At 37.6% G+C, this 22,026-nt stretch overlaps 2 protein-coding genes across 11 annotated transcripts in view; one reads left to right on the top strand and one right to left on the bottom strand.

Annotated features, from left to right (window-relative positions):
* The first annotated feature begins 2,135 nt into the window (after nt 1-2,135).
* On the top strand, nt 2,136-8,357 carry drc1 (dynein regulatory complex subunit 1 homolog (Chlamydomonas)). Its single transcript, XM_087806377.1, has 13 exons — nt 2,136-2,218; nt 2,376-2,439; nt 3,809-3,936; nt 3,997-4,180; nt 4,242-4,379; nt 4,445-4,531; nt 4,594-4,707; nt 5,306-5,427; nt 5,490-5,624; nt 6,672-7,020; nt 7,450-7,748; nt 7,830-7,932; nt 8,195-8,357. The coding sequence occupies exons 1-13, from the start codon at nt 2,136-2,138 to the stop codon at nt 8,213-8,215; spliced, it is 1,827 nt and encodes a 608-aa protein (XP_087662503.1). The 3' UTR covers nt 8,216-8,357.
* A 184-nt stretch (nt 8,358-8,541) lies between these two features.
* The window catches only part of otofa (otoferlin a), a 73,688-nt gene continuing 60,203 nt past the window's right edge, over nt 8,542-22,026 (bottom strand). For 2 of the 10 annotated variants that reach the window (XM_087804985.1, XM_087804988.1), the window contains 15 exons: nt 21,586-21,731; nt 21,280-21,414; nt 21,084-21,221; nt 20,894-21,021; nt 20,657-20,827; nt 19,418-19,578; nt 19,188-19,330; nt 19,016-19,104; nt 18,741-18,839; nt 18,421-18,519; nt 15,115-15,356; nt 14,868-15,046; nt 13,297-13,397; nt 12,906-13,088; nt 10,922-11,010 (listed from right to left, as the gene is read on the bottom strand). In XM_087804985.1, coding sequence (XP_087661111.1) covers nt 12,908-13,088; nt 13,297-13,397; nt 14,868-15,046; nt 15,115-15,356; nt 18,421-18,519; nt 18,741-18,839; nt 19,016-19,104; nt 19,188-19,330; nt 19,418-19,578; nt 20,657-20,827; nt 20,894-21,021; nt 21,084-21,221; nt 21,280-21,414; nt 21,586-21,731 — 2,012 coding nt within the window. In that variant the 3' untranslated portion in view covers nt 10,922-11,010; nt 12,906-12,907. Of the gene's footprint in view, nt 11,011-12,905; nt 13,089-13,296; nt 13,398-14,867; nt 15,047-15,114; nt 15,357-18,420; nt 18,520-18,740; nt 18,840-19,015; nt 19,105-19,187; nt 19,331-19,417; nt 19,579-20,656; nt 20,828-20,893; nt 21,022-21,083; nt 21,222-21,279; nt 21,415-21,585; nt 21,732-22,026 lie in introns of all 10 variants that reach the window. The other 8 variants (XM_087804990.1, XM_087804995.1, XM_087804987.1 and 5 more) reach the window with 7 other exon arrangements.

Genomic DNA, 22,026 nt, shown 5'->3' with positions numbered 1-22,026 from the left:
ATGGATTTGATTTTGTTGCTATTTTGGTTTAAAGGCAAATTCAATGACAATTGGTTTTTACTCAAATGTGGATTTGTTTTTAATCAAAATGTCCTAAAAATGAAAGATTGAGATGGAAGTTTAGCACTGATAACAACCAAAAATATGTTACTTGTTAAACATTGTGTCTTGAATAAATTGAAACATTAACAACGTTTTATTTAAGATAAAAAAACAATTTAATCTAGAAGATGCTCAAGATTTTTTTAAAATAGATAATAATAATAAAATTAATTTAATAACTTTATCGAGTCCAACAATCTTTTTCTGGACCAATTTGAGGATATTATTATTATTATTATTATTATTATTATTATTATTATTATTATTATTATTATTATTATTATTATTATTATTATTATTACTGTTGTTGTTGTCTTGACACTGAGCCGGTCGAGGGTTCGATTTCTTTCCACGGTCAATATAACGCTTTGTCGAAACAGGTGCGAACTCACACTAAACAGCAAATAAATGGGGTTTATTATACACCTGCGAGGGCCGAGTGGGGGTCAAAGTCTGTCAATCCCGGGATTATGTTATTACGCCAGATTATAGAATCACTCCTTAATGCAGTCATTCAGCTCCAAAGCTCCTCGTCCTCCACTCTCCAGAAGGTCTTATGACAAGTCAGCTGTTGATGACATCACAGATGCTGGATCATATGTCAGGAACCTTCAGGGCCGACCTGATCCCTGAGCCAGGGGCCACTTGAGGAGAACAGAGCAGCGGGAGGGGGCGCTCTTCAGGGCAGGAACATCTGACCCAAGTGACAGTTCTTGTGTCCCTCCATCATCTTGAGAAGACAGTTATTGAAGAATGTATGAGGCTCTCGGACACTTAAAGGTTTTTTATGTTTAGATCTTAAAAAAGCTTCGAGGACTGTGTTTGATAGATGGATGGTAGCGCCCTCTGCTGTCGCGTTTTAACGCTGCACACGTTGGATTCAGGGGTCGAGCTTGATCCATTAAAGGTTCATCGCCACTAAAACTCTCTTGAAGCCACAACATTAATGTTAATATCATAAAGCAAATTTTATAAAAAAGAAACATATTTTGTTGATAACTCAAATCACCACAATAGTTTCAGCTAAAATATAATTAAAGGTCTTCTTAAATCTTTATTTAAAATCAAATTAAATTGTACTGTTAATATAACAGTTGAATTGTATACATTATTATTAGCAATGCCATGTTTTATATCATTTGTATTTTCTGGATCAATAAATTATTAGGCTATTACGTGGAGAAAAAATATATATAATGAAACATTAAAATAATAGAATAGTGATGGCATTTTTTTAAGGAAAACGAATTGAAGTTTTAATTGATTTTTAACTTTTATTTCTTCTTGCAATACTTTTTTTTTCAATTGTATCTTGACTTGATTTCTACAGTAATATTATAGATAGATAGATACAACTTTATTGATCCCTCTGGAGGTCTGCTTCGGGATTTTTTATTAATAAATTATTATTGTAATACATTATTAATATTATTATACATTAGTGTTACTACTAGTAGCGGTAGTAGGTGTTTTAACTAATCGATAATTAATTCTGAGTTTTCTTTTGTTGTGAATCAATACATATAAACTCGACCTTATTGAGGAAACGTAAAATTATGTATTTGACAAAATATTATATAAAACTATAAAAACGTGAATACAATACCAACCTTATTGCATAAGTACATTTTTTTGTGGATTTCTGTCGAGGAAATGTAAGAATAAAATTGCCATTACATGAAGCGTTCTTTGAAAATATTGCCGACTCTAAGTGTAATATTAATTCAACCACTAGATGTCAGCGTTACTCTTTTATCGTCCATTGGTCGTGGAACTAATTTGTTCTTCAAGATAAAAGTGAATCGTGTCCAAACACAACAGTACAACAATCAAGCAAGTAAATGCAGTAAATACTCAAGTGCAACGTTGTTTTTTTTTGTTTTTTCAAGTTATTACATTAAAACCAGGCTCGGAAATACGAGCTTCGAAGTAGCACTTGAACGCATCATGCGATGCTCCGTCGTCATGACAACAGTCAGCAAACGCAGGTCCAAGAGCAGAACCTCGGACAAGATTGTGATCTTTGATCCATCATGGAGTCTTTAACTTTAAGAAAGCTGGAGGAGGAAACAGAGGAAGAAACGAAAGCGTTGGAAGATGAAGCGACAAAGAAAAGGTAACGAAAGATTATTTATCTAATATTTTCTCAGTTTCAAGAACATTTACAGTTAGTGACACGAACACACGTGACTAGTTTATATTTGTCAAGTTAACTTATTCAATCTTAGCAAGATTTTGGCGCGTAAATAATTCAACTTAATCGTTTTCTTTAGAGACGTTCATCGAAACACCTGCGGTGCGTCACGTGACGCTCAACGTGAAACAGGAAGTGAAGAGGTTTGTTTGATAATGACTTTTGATCTTTACTTTCCAACATTTTTCCTTACATGTTCTGATTATCAAGCTCTTAAAATGATCCTCAACAAAAGACGACTCGTCACTTTAATATTAAATATATTGTAGTTAAATGATGACGCTATAGTGACGTCAGGTGAGCGTCCGCACTTGATTTATCACTTGATTGAATTCAAATAAACATATGAAAGGTTGAATTTTCTATGGATTCATTTAATAATTATTTTAATATTAAAGGGTTGCATTTGTTTATTTTTTAAAATAATTGAATGAAAATAAAATGTCTTCAAATGAATGACTTCTTAAACACAGAGTTTGATTGTTTAATTCAAATAGTTAAAAATGTTTTCTTTTGCATATTTTATATTGAATTTAAAAGGCTATAAATTGAATATAAATAAATAAATATTGAATTAAAAAAACAACATTCGTTTGGATTATTTAAAAAAGAATACCAAACTCTACGTGTAAAAAAAACCCTTTAAATTAAAAATATATATATTTATACATTATTTATATATAAATAAGTATTTTTTTAATTATTGAATTCTATTAAAAATCTTATCCTGTGCTTAAAAACAACAACATTTCTATAAAAATAATTAAACTTCAAAATTCAATCATGAATATTCCGATGACACTGATTTACTTCTATATTAGTTCTACAGTGAAACTTCTAGTAAAAGAATATAATGGGACGAGGAATATATGATGAGAAGAGGCTTGAATTATATACATTATTATTAGCAATACCATGTTTTAAATTATTTGTATTTTCTGGATCAATAAATTATAATGCTATCACGTGGAGGAAAAAAAATCTATCAAATGAAACATTTTAATAATAGAATTGTAATGGTATTTTTTTTTTTAAGAAAACGAATTGAAGTTTGAATACATTTTTTAACTTCTTTTTTCAATACTTTTTATTTTCAATTGTATCTTGACTTGATTTTTAATTAATATTATAGACAGATAGATAAAACTTTATTGATCCCTCTTGAGGTCTCCTTTAGGACATTTTATCAATAAATTATTGTTATTGAATTCTATTAAAAATCTTATCCTGTGCTTAAAAACAACAACATTTCCATAAAAAGAATTCAACTTCAAAATTCAATCATGAATATTCCGATGACACTGATTTACTTCTATATTAGTTCTGCAGGAATCTTCTAGTAAAAGAATATAATGGGACGAGGAATAGATGATGAGAATAGGATCGGGTACCATCTGGATCCAGCCATGTTTTAGGAGGATACATCAGCGACTTAATTCTCCTCGTCCCATCGTAGAATCTCGTGTGAAAAACAAAAACAACAACAACAGTTGATCTTCCGTGTCATCGCAGCGTGTCGCTCATGACCGAGTCGACCGACTTCGCCGAGACTTCCTGACGTTAGTCTCCGACATCCAGGCGGCGGCCGACGCCAACGAGTCGTCCCGGAGGTCGAAGTTCGAAGAGGCCTGCAGGAGAAGGTGGTGATCGTCTCGCAAAGATCCCCTTGAAGGGAGTCTGATGTTTCCATCTGGTCTCAGAGAGCAGAGACTCCACCAGGACGTCACGTCCGGTCAGGAGAAGTACGAGGAGATCAGCAGAGGCTGGACTCGGGCGGCTGAGAAGACCTTCCACCTGGACCTGCGGGAAGCTCTGAGCGGCCAGCGGCGGCTGTGTGCGTCCCTCGCTGAGGACAAGAGGAGACTCATCAATGACCTGAAGGAGGTAGGAGTGACCCCCCCGGGTGAAGAGATGATCTGGTGTGAGACGTCTTTTGGTGGCGCAGGAGCTGAAGAGCGAGGACGATCGCTTCGTGAAGGATTTGAGGAAACAGTCTGAGGATCTGGACCTGATGCTGGAGAAGATCAGAGATCAGTTCCAAGCTCTGACGGACGCCTACAGGGAGGAGCTGGCCCAGGCCAAGGTAGACCAAGTCTAGAAGACTAAATACTTGGTGAAGGCATTAACAAATATATTTGCGTCTGAAAGAAAACCTACGAGGAGGAGCACGAGATCCTGCTGAGAGAAGACCAGAGCCGCTGGCAGCAGCACCTGGAGGAGCTTCTGGAGCAGCAGGTTCTGGTGATGAATGACCACCGAAGACTCAAGTTCCACCTCAATCATTCTGTCGTGAACAGCTGAGGAGAGCGAAGGAGAAGCGAGGGATGGTGGAGGAGTGTGAGGAGAAGCTGCACCTCCAGATGTCCACCACGGACGAGTACAGCAGGACGGACGTCAGACGGAAGTATCTGGTGAGACTGAAGAACTGATTCAATGTTTTCTTTATCGAAATATGAAGTTGTTTTTTTTAATAATTGAATAAAAAACACATTTTTACATAGAATTTGACATTTAAATTCCAGTAATTCAAAACGACTTTTTCTAAATTCAATATTTATCATTTAAAAGCCTTTTAAATTCAATATAAAAAATAGTATAGAAGAGTCTACTCTATTTTCTTTAAAACTAGAATCTTTTGCGAGGAGCTGAAATTTGGCCCTTTTTCTGAATTGATGCACCAGTCGTCACATGATCGTCTGCGAGTCGCATGATTGGCTGAAATTTTGATCAAGTATCTCTGTAATTTTTTAGATATTGTCTGGTGTCACTATTATAGCATTATTTTATATTGAATTCAAAAGAGAACGAATTTAAAAAATATTGAATTTGGAACATTTATTTAGCAATTATTAGAATATAAAACTCTTTGAATAAAAGTATTTGTATTTATTAATATATATATATATATATATTAAATGTCAATGATATATCTAATTTAAAAATAATTCAACCTTAACAATACACTTAGTTTGTTTGAAATGTTGACTCAATATTGTGACGTCACTGCAGGACCTGGAGAAGGAGGTCCAGCAGCTTCAGGCCGACAAGATGATCTCAGATGTGAGGCGGATCAGGATGAAGGACGACACTGAGATCAAGAGTCTCGTGGACGAGAAGAACAAAGTCATGAGGTTCTTTCACGAGGTTCTCTGAGATGTTTTGAGTGGATTTAAAAGACTTGTTTTTGGTGAAGTTTGAGCGAGCAGAGGAAGAGCCTCCAGAGGGAGAGCGAGGTCAAGGAGAAGCTGCTGCTCAAGAACCGCAGAGCTCTGGCTGAGGAGTACGAGCGCCACCTGCTGGAGCAAGAGAACTTGAAGCGGAAAATGAGGCGAGTTTGAGATGACCCTTGAGATCAGATTATTTGATTGTTTTGCTTGAGATTTAAGATGAATATTTACAGATAAATAACAATAACAACAACATCATTGACACGTGGAGTCGATGAGAAACTATAAAACTGATGAGAAGTTCAGATCATGTAAACTTTCATAGGAAAATCTACGATGGAAGGAAATCAGTGTCTAAAGAATATTGAATGACTGAAGTTTAATTTTTGAATTAGAAATTACAAGGCATTAGTTATTTAGTTAATGAATGCATTCATTTGTATTTTTTTCTTGAAACATTTTAAAAGTTTTATATTCTAAATCCAATATTTCAAAAATAAAATTTCTTTTTCTTCGATTATTTATGATTATATTATATTATTATTATTTGATTACCACATTTTTGATTTAATATAAAAATGTTGTTATAATAGTGCGAGCAGAATAATAAATACATATTATTATAAATATACAGTATATACCAAAATATCTAACTGTTTGGGTAAAAAACAAACATATTTCCTTTTTTTTCAACATAAAATTAAAAAGGAAAACCGGTCTTTCAACTTACCAAGTATAAAGTTTAACTATTCAATAAAAATACAATTTAATTCAATTAAATTGTATTAAATTGTATAAAATCAATGCCTTAAAAACCCAAATATTTTAATAAGTTTCAATATTTGAAATGCAAAATTCAATCATCGAATATTCTGATGGCACTGATGTCGTTTTTTAGTATTAAAAAAAAATATATATATATACATGAATATTGTGTTTAAAAACAAAACTTGTTATTGTACTTTTCATTGATCAAAGTTTATATTAGTATTTCTCATGTATTTCTGATGCGTTAACTTTATTAATGAAAGAGAAATTTAAATAATCTTAATACTTTTTTAGTCCACGAGTCAAATTCTTGATTTCTTACTTTTTAAAAAATATATTTCTACTGTATTTTTTAGGAAAAACATGCGTATATTAAGATATTTATACGTGAAAGGATCTGTTTTACAGTTTTTCTATTAATATTTCTCTTCTCCTCTCAGACACTTTGCCTCGTCAGACGACAGGAAGTATTCCGAGATGAATCGGATGCTTCAGGCCGAGACGGACCTCCTGGTGGAGAAGCTCTCCTTCATCGACTCTGTGATCTCTCAGCACCCTCTCGGTCCGTCCCATGACACCCCCCTGACGGACGGTCGGTCTCGCACACCGGAGACTCGGACTGTTCTGGCGCCGAGGGACTCTTCAGCTGATCTCAGAGCAGATCGGGATGTCGGGACGGACGAGGAGCTGGTGATGAAGCTGGAGGAGCTGCTGAAGGAAGAAGAAGACCAGGATCTCTGTGACCAGGATTTTCTCTTGTTGACTCACTTCCTGTCCGAGTACAAGCAGGTAAAGGTGGCAGTGGTTGGTCTATTTCTTAACCCTTGTGTTATCTCAGGGTCAAGGTGATCCAAAGAAAAATACATTCGTATTTGGCCTCCGATAATAATCACAATAAATAGTTTTTCTTTTTAATGTTCAAGATTAAACTGAGTTTCCTGTCCACAAGAACATTTCAAAATAAAATGTATTTCTTGTTTGGATTCCTAAGATTGATTAATTTGATCCACATTATTTAATTAATAATACATATTTTTTCAATTAGTCAATTTTACGTGATTGGTAAAGATGATTTACTGTATCATCATAACACTGAATTATTTTAATTTAATTAGTATCTGGAATCTGGTAAATGTAAGTTAATATTTATCTATTAATCCAAGTGAATAATTAAATATTGTAACATAATATTAATATGATTTGATTTTTGTCTCGTAGGATCTTCATGCCGACTCAGCCCAATCCTCCTCGGAGCTGCTTCACCCTCATCACGTCCTGCCGGCTCTCAAGATCTTCCTGAAGACTCATAGGGGTCGAAGGTCTCAGGGACGTTCACAGTCCAACCTCCACCTGTGTGATGAAGTGAGGATGATTGACAGGCTGATGCTAAGCTCCGCCCCCAGACATCCCAGCAGCAGCAGCAGCGAAGAGAATTACTGGAAGAAAATGTCCAACATCGTCTCCGAGGACAAGATGAAGCTCTGGGCGGCGGCAGAAGAGACACTCAAAGTTCAACAGTGAGTAAAACCTCAACAAAAAATGTACATTTATAAGATTTATAATGATAACATTTTCCAACTTCTTCTCTTGTGACTCAGTCGGGTGTTGAAGGAAATCTCAGATCTAATCCCAGAAACTGAGAGTCTAAAGCAGCAGAACTCAGAGCTGAGAGCGTTGCTGCAGCAGACGCTCGTCCCGACGGTGAATAAAACATCTTAGAAAGACGTTTCAAGGTCACGATGACATTTACATTTGAATAATGGAGAATAATTGAAAGTTAAAATCTTGTCAAGTAAAAGTCGAAGCTGAAAGTTATTGAATTAAAATGAAGAATCAGAGAAATAATAATGTAATAAACACAGGGATGAATGTAAAAGTCATATAATTAATGCTGTGTTTCATTCTTTCGAGCTAAAGTAATAAATAATTCAATAAATTTAATCAGTATTTTTCTCTCTGACAGGTCGACGCTGAGTCGTCATGATTTTTCGAAGCTTCCACGAGATGATCGATTGAAACTTTCAAGTAGAAACGAATATTTCAAATTAACAAAATGTTTCCCAAAATATAATAATAATAATAATAATCATCTCTATTTATATAGCGCCTTTCTAGACCAGGGTCACAAAGCGCTTTGACAGCCATTCACACATACTGATGGGAGTAGGCTGCACACCCGCGCCAAGTCTGCCATCAGCCGTTTGTCTTCTTCATTTATTGATCATTTCCACTGAAATGAATAATCCATTCATTAATCCAGGATTTTGAGAACACGACGGATGAACGGATGAAATAAAGTGAAATGAAAACTTTTACTCAGTAGAGTCCAGTTTATTTCAAAGAGTCTGAAAAACAGACAAATAAATATTTCACACGTTTCACGAGTTGGGTTTTAGGAAGTATTTCAGTGCCTTCAGAACATTTAACTGTTGAATTCAACATTTCAAATGTTATACTGTGTTAAAATAAACTTAATAACCATAACTAGTGTACTTTTTGTTCATAAATAAATGATTATGCATCAACAACATCATAAACCTGAACTACAGAAGATTGAACAAATTAGTTTCTGGCTCCTCCTGGTGTTAGGAAGGTGTAAGTGAAACAGTATAGATCGTCACGAAAATCTTTGTGTTCTGATGAAGCTTCATGAAACAGTGTCTTGTCATTTAGAGGTCAGTAAGTGGCGCAATCAGTTTAAAAATGATGTGTCATTAAAACAGTTGTTCATAACAAAGGAAAATAGTGCAGAGACCGCCATCTAGTGGACTCTGAAAATAATGACACATTCATGAAGCTTCGTAATATTGAAAAAAAAAAAAATGTACTCATAAAGTTTGATATTCTAGTTTCAATAACTCCTCATTTCTTCATCGTAGATTTTTAAATTCAATATAAAAACGTTCATCACCAACATTTTATATTGAATTTCAAAGGCTACGGTTAAAAAAAATACTGCATTTAGTATTTTTTTTAATGAATTAAAAATTTTTTAAAATATGATTAATTTTGAAAATATTTGATTTTTTTTTTAAATGAAATTCTTAAAACAAATAGATGTTTAAACAAAAAAAAACAATTCAAAGTTAGAACATTTGAGATGTTAAATTCAGCTAATCTTCTGACGGACCTTCACGGTCGAGTGCAAACAGACAGTGATTCACCAACAAAACAAGGAAACAAAAGTCAGACGTTCGTCTCCTCCAGTGTGATCAAAACACAAATGTTGTTGTGCAGCAGGACCGACACTCATGCCGACACACATGCACACAGAGCTGATCGTCTGAGGAACATCTACACAAAGTAGAAAAAGAAGCAAAGACCTTGAACGACCTCTAAACACTGGTTTATCTGTTGAATCTTGTTCTTCGTCTCTTAGGAAAATAGAAATCTCATGATCGGTCTCAGATTATTCTCTCCATCGTGTGCAAAAGACTGCGAGAGCCGGGAATCTTTCGGGGGGTTTTTCATGCACGGAACACCAAGAGTGAAGTAAAGCCGGAGAATCACACGAATGAAGGAATATTTCAGGAGTTGAGGGTCCTCGTTCAGCAGCTGACATATTCGACCATATATGGACATACACCTGCTCCACTTCCTGCTGCACATCTGCCCGCATTTTATTTTATTTCAACCACTTTGTCATCATTTACAAATGTAACATTTATTTATCCTGCTCATGATTTAATTTATTTACTTTAATGTCACTCTTTCTTAAATTATATTTCATCTACGTTTTCTGATTCTGACTTAACTGACTCAGCAACAAACGCCTCTCATTGGTTAACCTTTTGTCACATGATCCACATTTTAGGCTGCATGCCAAAAAGACATGTCCTGGGTCTGCCCCGGGGCCTCCTCCCACATGGACAAGGCAGACAAACACCTCGCCAGGAGGCATCTGACGCCCCCCACGACTAGCTTGGTGCGGGAAATATCGGGGTTCACTTTGAGTTGGGAATCTTCCGACTTATCTGGAACGAGTCTATTGGCAAATACGACTGTGTTTATTTCAGGCGTCGTGATGTCACGGATCGTGTACGAATTAAAGTTATTGATGGATTAATATTTGATCATTTTTCTTGTCTTTTTATATGTCAATTTAAGGGGAAATATTTTTGGAAAGGGTATTAATATCATGGGTTTAAATAAAATATGACACAATAAAATAAATAAAAATGGGATTCATGTTATGATGCGAAGACTTAACTACACTTTATCATGTTTTTGTTCTTGTTATAAAATATGTGAAATATAAAAGTAAATAACATTTTTTTGACAAATCATACATTATGCAAATGTAGCTCATTTAAAAATGTCCATATTTTTTTTCAAATGTAAAGTTTTCCCTACATATTCAAGCTCCTTCTATTCACCCCGTCTTTCTCTCGGCTTGATTGAGAGCCACAGTTTATATTGTGGCCCCTGTGGGAATCTAACCGACCCCTGAACTCGAATATGGATCGTTCGTCGTCAGACGAACATGTGGTTGATGATCGAGGACCCTGACTCAGGTTTTAACCTTGGGAGGCAGGAGGAGGCAGGAACCAGGATCTGGACTTCCTGCCTCCTCCCGGGACGAGGACACGCCCCCCCCCTCAGGCGCCCAGCAGCTTCTTGACCAGGTAGCCCGGCATGCTGTAGAGGAAGAGTCCCAGCATGATGAGCAGCAGCAGGATCAGCACGATCTTGATGAGCAGCCACTTGTAGCGGTTGCAAATCAGGTAGCGGACGGCCTTCAGCGGGCTCAGGAACCACAGGAACGTGGTGTCCGGCCGGCTGGACGGGGGGAGGGAGAGAGAGAGGGGGGAGAGAGAGAGAGGGGGAGAGAGAGAGAGGGGGAGAGAAACGACAAGAAAGCTTCCGTTAGCAGCAAAAATCAAGAATCTTGTGACTTTTTTCTGATATTAACAACGTCTCTGTTGTCGAATATCACTTGACGTGTTTTAACGTTTACTTATAACACGTTAAACGAAACATACTGTGTATCAGTGACATCGGAACATTCAACGTTGAATTAAACTTTGACATATTTTTAAGCATTGACTAAAATAAAATGAAAATTTCATTCAATAACTTGTTATACAAAAGTTAAATTTATTGATTTTCAAGATTATTCAATAAATGTAATTAAATGTTTTTATATCCACATAATTTAAATTCCATATTGAAATGTTAGTATAATAGTTGCATCAGATGAAAATGTTGCTTGAGAATCATTACAAGATGGAAAGTTGGATCGAACCGCTCGGTACTCGTTCTGTAATGTCTTGTTGAACTATTGGAGAAACGTTTTTATATTAAATTTAAGAACATTTTGATTTGGCGCCACCTTCTGACCACCAAACAACATGACACTGTTTCATGAAGCTTCATCAACACATCACTACTCATTAGGTATTGTTTTGTTGAACTTTTATAGAAACGTTTTTATATCAAATAAAAAAAAAACGAATAAAAAATATTAAATCTAAAAAAATGTATTTTTAAATTATTGTAATTATAATATTAAGTGTGAAAGATAATGAAATCATAAAAATAAAAAATATATATTAAAAAATTAATAATTCCAATAAAAAAATCAAAGTTTTAATCTTTGTAATGTTAAATTCAACATATACACAACATTCTGATGTCAAGGATACACTTGGTCGACTGACTTGAATTACTACAACATATCTTAGCAGCCACGACACCATGAGTACGAGAGGAGACACTTCAGGGCTCACAATGTTGAACAAAATTATTCCATCACATTTTAACATTTAAATCTTTTCATAAAAATCTTGCTCTATGTCTAAACAAAATAAAAATAATAATTTTATTTAAGTTTTTTTATGGTTGTAGAATGATCAATAGAATAAAAAAATATGATACTTAGAAGCCATCCCATAATAACCTGATATTTCGCCCCAGAAAGTCACATTTTCAGTCTATTTGCTGCTAAATTTAATGGTACCTAAGTGTACGAGTACTGTGACAAAAACAGACATTTTAGCGCTTTGTTGCCCAACCTTCCTACAACTTAAGCTAAGTTAAATTAAATAGTATTTAATCCATTAAAAAAAAAAACAAAGCCATATCAATTACATTTATTTATCAACCTAATTTTTATTTTATTTTGGTCTAACAACTTTAACAAAAGTACACTTTCATGTGGCCCTTAAACAAACGTCAATGTCTGACGAGGGAAACTTTTCTTTTATTGTTTTAATCAGATGAGCTCCTTGGCAGAGGTATGCACGGCACCAGTGCTTTTATGAAACTATTTGTTTGCACTCAGTGGTTCAGAATCAGGGGAATTTAACGCTCTATGTCAGGCGTGTTTAACTCACACAAAACCTTTTAGAATTCACTTCGACCAAACTGTCTTGAACAGTAAGTATGATTTTATTCTTGAAGGCTCAATATATTTAATTATCCTTCACCAAACACTCCCTTTATATTCCTTTAATTCAATTTAAGTTTTCCTTTTATTTTGGAGTCTAGGTACAATCTCCTTTCATGTTGAGAAAACCCTCAAATAAAAACCATATCAAAGTGTTTTCTACGACAACCGTTACCACATGAATGGGAAGACTCGGACTGAACTGAGAAGCAGGAGGAACAACAAGGTCTCTAGGACAGAGGAAGCAAGGAAGCAGACAGGAGGAAGGAAGAGACACGGCGGCTACCATCAGGCGCCCAGCATCTTCTTGACCAGGTAGCCGGGGAAGGAGTAGAGGAAGAGGCCCAGCATGACCAGCAGCAGCGCCAGGCCCAGCAGCTTCAGGATCAACCAGCGGTAGTTGTGCCAGATAAAGTAGCGCAGGGACTTCAGAGGACCCAGAAACCACATGAGACTGGTGTCCGGGCGACTTTAGAAAGGGAGCAAGGAAGGAGGAGGATAGAGATGGAAAGTCAAACAGAGACAAGGGGGAGGAGTCACAGAGGGTGGGGGGGCAGACAGTTGAGGGGGTCGACAGGAGGAAAGTGAAGAAGGCAGCAACTGAATCAAATCAAAGCTTCAGACGTCTCTGGAGGAAGATGCCGATGAGCCGCTCGAGTCCAAGGTCGACCACTTACTTTGGTTTCTCCAACGGATCCGGCTCGTTTCGTCCGAGACCCACCGGACTTTTCTCCGCCTCCTCCAAAGTCACCAGATGAAGTTCTGCCTCCACTTTACCCTGAAACAAAAGAGTTTTATAGCGATGAATAAAAACGTCAAACTATAGAAAAACTGACATCAAAAACATCAAAAGCCTTTTTATTTATGATACTGTATCAATATTTAACAGTACTGTATGTGTTGCAATGTTTTATTTGTATAATAGTTATTCATTTATCTTGAAATCAAAATGCATTTATTTTTATTTACAATTAACCTGAAAATATTCACAGCGTTTTTTCATTTATGTGTTGCAAATTAACAGCAGGGCCACTAGATGATAGATGTTCTTAAAGCTATAGGAACAATGAAATCATCTGATGACTGAGGACGAGAGGATACAGTAGACTACAGCAGGTTTTAAAGCCGATGTTTGGACATATAATGGTTTCAAAACTAATGAAAGCAGATACGACTTCATCGAGAGTCTTCTGATCTGTAAATTCTGCAACATCAGATTCGGGTACTCGACAGTACTACAAATATTTCCTTATTACTACGGAGAGATTTAACTTTACCAACACTGATAAGGGGTGTGTATTGTCAAGGATCTGTAGTTATGATGTGTATCACAATACAAGAGCAACAACATGATATACTGTGATATATTGTGATACTGTAGTAATAAGGACATATTTGTAGTATTGTCGAGTACTCGACTCTGGTGTTCAGTTCACAAATTTTAAAAAAATTAAATAGTTCAGTTCATTCATAAAACAAAACTTTAAAAATGTAGCCACTACAAGGAAGAGATTCATTAGTTGAGATCTTTTTTTTCTATATGTTGCTACAAACCATTTTTTCAATGTAATTGCCACAGTACATGTATAAGCACAGACATTATATTTTTTAAACATTAAAAATATGTGTCGGATTTCAGTGTCATATCAGAAACTATATAATCACAGGAGATGTTTGTGTTGTTGTTGAATATAGTGTTGAAGAGCATGAATGAAATACATACAAATTAAATGAGATAAATAAAATACAATAAGATAAGTGACTCTTACATCATATAAAGATTAAATAAATGAAGAGTTAATGATCCGGACATCTACATCCAAACAGTAGAAGCGTTGTGTCCTGATGCATAGATTCATTTTTTCGGTCTTTAAGTCGGCAGAAATCTGAGAACTTACTGTACGAAGATGAACGGAGAGAACGAGACGTTCACTGACACCAGAATGATCGTGTTCATCGAGTGAAATACACTACGTTCAGATCACGTTTATCAAAAAAATGAACTAGTTCATGAACTATTGTTCAATGATCTCGTTCAGGCCCAACATTGTATCTGATGATGATTTGTCATTGCATGTGAAGCGACTGCACACACACACACACACACACACACACACACACACACACACACACACACACACACACACACACACACACACACACACACACACACACACACACACACACACACACACACACACGCACACACACGCACACACACACACACACACAGAAAGACTCATCCTACCGTGAGCTCCATTTCGTCGTTTTCATCGCGGGCCACGAAGGGCCACCACCCTTTGACCCGCTTCTGTTTGAAGATGGAGATGGTCGGCAGCTCGTGCTCCTTCCGGATCATGTTGATGGAACACTGCTTCGCCGTCTTCGCCCCTCGAGGGAACCGATTCAGGTCCAGCTCAATGGCCCCTGAGATCGAAGCCACCCATTAGAAGCGAAGTCCGGAACCCGGCTCGCGGGACCTGGACGATGCTCACCCAGGAAGTCGTCGGCGGAGAAGTGGTCGGCGTCCCACACCTGCAGCGTGAGCCGGAGAGGGATCTTGTACTCCGTCTCGTCCCAGGAGAACATGGATTCCTTCTTGGACATGACGATCTTCTCCTCGGCCATCAGGTAGTCGAAGGGGTAGACGAAGCGCCAGTTGAAGTTCCCCTCCCCGGTCAGGGAGTGGTAGTGCACGTCGGTGTCCTGACGGTCCTCCTGCTGACCCTTCAGCCATCTGAGGACGTCACACAAGTGCCAGTCAGACTCACTCAGGGGCGTCTGGACACAGGACAACGTTGACCTTTAGGATCATATGTTAAGGGGTGAATTTAGGGAGCCGCTAATGCAGGAACATGCCGTTCCTCGGGTGTGTTTGTCCCCGGATTATAATGAAGACTTCCTGAACGTGTGCGAACAAGAGAGATGATGCTAATAGGTCAAAATCAAAAGCTGGTTACAGAAGAAGAAACTTCAACATGGAGTCAGCGACGCTTCAAATGATCCGATCTGATTCCACGTTGTAGCCTCGCACTTCGTCTTCGAGCAAACAGAACGAGCAGGATGCACGAGCAAATCAGGAGAGCGAGCAGTGACTTGTCATGAGATGTGAAGATGTTTCCTACTTCCTGATGAAGAAACAAAAACCAGGTCAAAGGAAAAAGATCTTTGAAGCAGCTCAGCTCAGGAAAAAAAAAAATCAGTCATGCTGAGAGAAAAACGCTGCGAGCTGAGAGAACAAAATCCAAGTGAGGAGCATGAAAAAGAATATGGAATTTTACAGGACGGAGCTGGTTTCGTCTTCGTAATCATAGGGATGCACCAAATCTTCAGCCTCGGAAACAGTGATTAATGACAGACCTCGGTCGGAACCAGATGCTGTGATGATGCAAAATCTGTTGTTCTTGTTAAAGAACACGGATGCAGTTGAGAAGTCAATGTATTCCTGTGATCTTGTTGCACACATTAATAAATGAAAAACGTTCACATCAATGATTGAAAGACTCTGCACTGCTGGTCACACTCGACCGATGCAATCAATGAGCTAAGGATTGCTACAGTGCTTTCAAGAGCATAAGATATATAATAACCAAATGCCAAGAAATATATGTGTACGGTATTGACTCCAACAAACAGAACAATAGACATGTTGGCTCTTTAAACCCCATGATGATGTAGTAACCCTAGACTTAACTGTTGAAATACACTCTACTCTGTGTATGTTGTACACAAAAAAGATTAGAGTAAAAAGTAAACTAAACTCAGGTCACAATTTTTATTTTCCACTTTCCAAAGTTGCATTTTTGAAATCCCAGCAGCTGCTAGAAAGTACAAATATATGTTTATTTATCAATGAATTTAACATCTCAAATGAGAAAAACTTGGATTTTTATTTTACTGAAATTATTTTGTCCGTTTTTTTTAAATAAATTTAATTATATACTGTATATTTAAAACAAAAGAAGAAGTAAACCCTTGTGTTATCTCAGGATCAAGGTGACCCTATATTGAAAGGTGGATTTTTTTCTTCTTTACTATTGAAGACATTTTAAACATTTGATCTGATTGAATATTTTACACATTTTTGTTTGTCATTGTAATAATCAATCAAAATAAATGTTCTAAATTATATATATATATATATATATATATATATATATATATATATATATATATATATAAAATATTTCTTTTAATTTGTAGCCTCTTCAGTTTAATATTAAAATGTTGGTGTAAAAACAACAACTTACACGTAATTTGGTCTTTTGGAATGAGATTTTCAAAATCAATTATTTTCATTCGGGTGCATCCCCAGTAAACAGAGACGAGATTGATTTAGAGAAACTTCCGTTCTCAACGTCTCATCACACTTTATGAATGGAATGAAAGTTGACAGTAATGGCAGGAAGTGTCAAATAATACATCTGCAAAGACAAGCTCTAGCATCCTGATTGTTCTTCTGTCGTGTGTCTTCATGCAACGACACAGAGGGTTGATTGAGGAAGTCAGAACCAAACCACCATCTTTTGTTCTTCCCAAATAAGAGTCACTTCCATGGCTCTTCTCTTGATTCTCTTCGACTTATTTGCTTGTGTTTCCCCTCAAGAGGACTCCCGCCCTCTGTGATTCCTCTCATGAATAAAAAACGACTGTTGATAAAGATGTCAATGATGGTATAAGTCTACAAATGATGCTACACGTTTCCACAGAAACAATTTTATATAATCTCTTTCAATAGGTACACACCAGCAGATGGTCATAATGTTAGTCTAAGGTGTGGTCATGTAAAGATCAGATTGTAGACAGTAAAGTGAGAGAATTAATTTCAACTAGACCCAAACACGCCTCTCACTTTCCTCTTGTATTTCAACACGGCTGCTCTTTGAGAGCAATAAACATGTGTCAATATTTAGTTTATAGGCTTCAAATGTGCCGAAAAAGGAAGGAAATTAACAAATATGCTCTAGGATTTCTAATCCTTTTTCAATTTAAAGGTCAAAATAATACTTTTAGACTAAAAAAACTTTTTTTTTTTAATTACTTCCTCTTCCAAACCCAGACATCCTGTGGGTACTAAATAGTCAAAAATATATTTATTAATCTAAAATGTATGGACATCTATCAGTGCCATTAGAATATTGAATTCTTTGTTTTTTTTATTCGCACTTTGATTTATTGTCGTATTATTTAAATTCAGTGATTTCTGAATTGAAAGGTTTTTTTTTTTTATATTATTTTATAATTTATTTGAAGACAATTTTAATATTTTCCAAATGTATATATATATTTATTTTATATATCTTTACATTAAGTGTTTTATATTCTTATTCCAAATTTCAATTTCAAAAATACAATTTCTAAAGTCATTATGTTTATATTTGTAGCCTTTTTAATTGAGTATAAAAATGTTGGTATAATAAAGAAATCAGACAAAACCAAACCTCCAGCCAATCATGGTGGCTCTAAAATAACTAAATTGAATTGAAAAACAACAACTTTTTAATAAGAAAACAAATTCAATAAAATAAATGTTAAATTCAATCTATTATTCTGCTGGCACTGATATTTTGAAACAAGTCTGTTTTTATCTACTAAATGAAAGTCTGTGTGTTCAGTGACTCATCCCTTCTCACCACCAACAACAACACAAGTCTCTAGATGTGGTTTGGTTCCGACTCGACTCGTCATGTGAGGCCAGAGACGGACAAGAAAGGCGTGCTGGACGGGAAGATGAGACGTGGAGCGGAGGAAAAAAAATGTGGTGGTTGTTCTCAAGCCATGCGATGGAGTCGTGTGTTTACCCCCTGACATAGATGTCAGACATCTTCTCTCCTGTCATGAAAGCATCGTCTTCTAGAATTACGTCATCAGTGTTCCAAATAACAACGCGAAGCTCAAAGCTGGACAGCAGCAGAGCATCGGACAGGAGAAGAGAAGAGAGGACAACAGACAAGGAGACACGCCACAGACAACGGACGTGGACAGACGAACACGCCACACACACACACACACACACAAAATGGAAACAAAAATAAAATGGTTAACTGCAAAATAAAATAGAAAACACACGCAGCTCACACCCACGGACGCCGAGCGGTCGCTGCAATCCCGCTGTACGTACCCCCTGACAAATATGTCACTGGACTTTTCCCCAGTGAAGTAATCATCGTCCTCCAGAATAACTTCGTCTGTATTCCAAATAATCACCCTGAGCTCATATCTGGTGAGGAGGGACACACAGTTGCACTTCAATCTGTCAGCAGGTGCCGGACGTGTGACTCACCACCAGCGTCACCAGGGAACTAAACTCATCGCTCACTGAAGGTAAACATCATTTGTCTGTTTCATCACTAAAAGCTCATTATGCCGCTCGTTCTGATTCACCAAAAAACCCACCTCTTTGGTTTCCGCGGCGATATGTCGATGGCGGGTCCGGGAGCAGGCATGTCCATGGGGAACATGTCCACCCACATCTCAATACGACCCTTTCGCCGGGAGGGAAGGAGAAGCAGAAAAAGGGAGGTGTTCCAGGAGTTCTCCATGACCAGAACCAGCAGCTCCACCTCACCTGCTCGATGCCGGGCTTGTCCGGGTTGAGCAGTGGTCGCGTCTCCACGTGTTCAGGGACGAGTTTGCAGCCCACTCTGGGGATTTCCTCCCAGTGGTTCAGCACCATCAGAGCCAGATGCTCATCCGTCTGCTTCTTCAGCCCTGTGGAGGACATGAGGTCATGAAAGAACTCGAGTTATCGTCCACTAGAGTGTCTCTGAAGGCCCTCTGCTCATCCCAGACTGATACCGTTCTCATCCTCCATCTCCGTGGGCCCGGTGAAGATCCGGTTGGCCACCTTGACTTTTCCTCCAGGTCCGTAATGAGGTCCGTCCACCTTGGCCTCCTTGACCAGCTTGGCCAGAATCTGGCTCGGCTTCATCGGGTCCCGCCAGACGTTGTAACCGTTGCTGAGGAGAAGAAAATATTGTACTCTTTATAAAGCACCGCAAGAGCTTATACCTCTGCCAAGGAGCTCAAAACTGATCTCAGAAGAGTCTTAACTACTATAATATAATATAGTTTAAACCTCTGACTATTGTACTTTTAAACTCTGCGACACATTGTTGAGTAAACACTAACAACACAGTAACATTAGAATATTGAATACTTCAATTTACATTTCCTTTTTATACTTTTACTATTAAAGTATTCATATATTTTTTTGAATAATTCAATTCAACATTTATATTTTGAAATGTTGCATTTGTTTTTGAGTTGATTTAAACATTTTCCAAATGAATGGATTTTATATTCAAGTTTCTATTGTATTTTTTATTCATATAAATTAAAAATAACAACAGTGCCACCTGACAATACAATACAAAAGAGAGTATCGAGCTATTTGATCAAACTGTCAATCGGCCAATCATGGAGGCACTTTAATACCAACACTTCTGTCTAGAATTTAAAAGCTATGAATGAAAAAATATTGAATTTGGAAAATGTGTTCTGAATTATTAAAATATTAAACTAATTTTCATTCATTTTGAAAATAATAAGGGTTTTTTATTCTTTCAAAAAATAAACCTTGCCATATGGAATTCAATTACAAATATACTTAAATACTTAAAACAAAAAAATCCATAATTTGTCACTTCAGTCAAGCTTCATGAAACAGTGTCATGTTGTTCAGAGGTCAGTAGGTGGCGCCGTCAGTTTAAAAATGATGTGATGTTTCATGAGAACAGTTGTTCAAAACAAAGGGAAATAGTGCAGAGAGCTCCATCTAGTGAAAATAATGACACTGCTTCATGAAGCTTCATCAGACCATCACTAGTGAAAAGCCAGACTGAAGTGAAAGACGCAACCTTCAAAACCTCCAGATCAAACTACTCAGCACTACTAAACTTTACTTCTAAGTTAATCCTGAAAATCAATTCACGACTCTATGATGTTGTTTACGAAAAACCAAGGCCAGTAGAAATCAAGAAGCTTCTTGGCAGAAGCTCAGTGAAGAAGAGGAGAAATGAAAGTCGAGAAGCTCACACTGAGTAGTTGGAAGAGATGCCACATGTTGCTCTGTATTTGCTGTAGAATCGATTCTCCAGGTCGATCTTGGTCTCCCCGATCAGGTCGTCGGTGCCGACCAGGTCCCAGTCGTACACCGACACGGTCAGCATGGACTCCATGGGGAAGGTGGCCTCGATGTCAAAAGATCTGAGCGGCAGATATGATATGAGATCCATGTGAAGCTTCACTCACACACCGGACCGTCACACTCACTTGCCAAAGACCGGATTGAGCTGTTTGGAAATGTAGTTCTCTTTGTCTTTCAACTCGGACTTCCCGAGCTTGATCGTCACGTACGGGTCGGCTTTTCCGTTGATGTCGGCGGGATGGAGGTCTGTGGCCTTTCAGGGTCACAGAGTCAACATTAATGTAGATCGTTCTTGAAGGTGCGGGGGTCACTTACCCGGACCACGTAGACCCGGACCAGCACGTTGATCGGGTCGTTGTGCGGAATGCTCTGGAACATCCCCAGGTTGGGATCGAATCCCGCCTCTCGGCTGATCTCCTCGGACAGAGGGAGCTTGTACATGCACAAGGAGCCCTGAGGAGATACAAGATGATCTTATTTCTGTCGCTTTTTTCTGTTTTCCAGGACGAACCTTGTATCTCCCGACGATCCTGTCGTCGTCCAGAGCGCGTTCGTCCGTGTCTCCGGCTTTTCCCCTGTAGAGGTTGAAGGTGTGAAGCCAGTCCTCGAAGTTCCCGTACTCGGTCTCCAGCTCTTTGTTGTAAACCTTGACGAGGTCAAGAGGTCAAGAGGTCACACCGGAACACAGGTTCCCATTTGTTTTGTTGGAATAAACAACAACTAAGACAGATTTGTGAGTATTTTAAGAATGACTGTAACTACTTCTGCCACATAGTGATTTTCAGTCACATTGATGTGTATCTTATTTAGAACTCACCACCAGCTCGTCCACTCTGGACTTGACGGGCCGCGTCTCCGTCGCATCCACGGCTTGACCTTTCTTCTTGTCTCTGCCGCTCCTCTTGTCTCGGCTTTTGTCCCTGACCTTGGGGCCTTTTAGGAGAAGGTCATCGGGATTGATATCTGCTCAGAAGGTGAGGTGGAGGTGAGAGCAGGTGGAGGCACAAGAGCGAGGACGGAGAGGACACACAGCAAGTGTGTGTGTGTCTGGATGAAAGTTTGTGACAGAAATATTGTGAACTAATTTATTTTCTGCTTCGTTATCAAGATGAGCTTTTGAGAGAATTCATGCTTTTGCTTCTGCTCAAGAATTCATCAACATAAATTGCTTTTTTTGCCATTTCGCTCTTCATTATAAAGATATGTCACATTTTAGATCAGTGGGTGTTTGAATTTCACACCAGCATCTAAAAGGAAA

The sequence above is a fragment of the Callionymus lyra genome, chromosome 13 (assembly GCF_982586985.1).
Source record: "Callionymus lyra chromosome 13, fCalLyr1.hap1.1, whole genome shotgun sequence".
Classification (NCBI taxonomy): Eukaryota; Metazoa; Chordata; class Actinopteri; order Syngnathiformes; family Callionymidae; genus Callionymus; species Callionymus lyra.
Note: the sequence above shows the minus strand (reverse complement) of the source record. Positions and strands in the feature narration are given on the sequence as shown.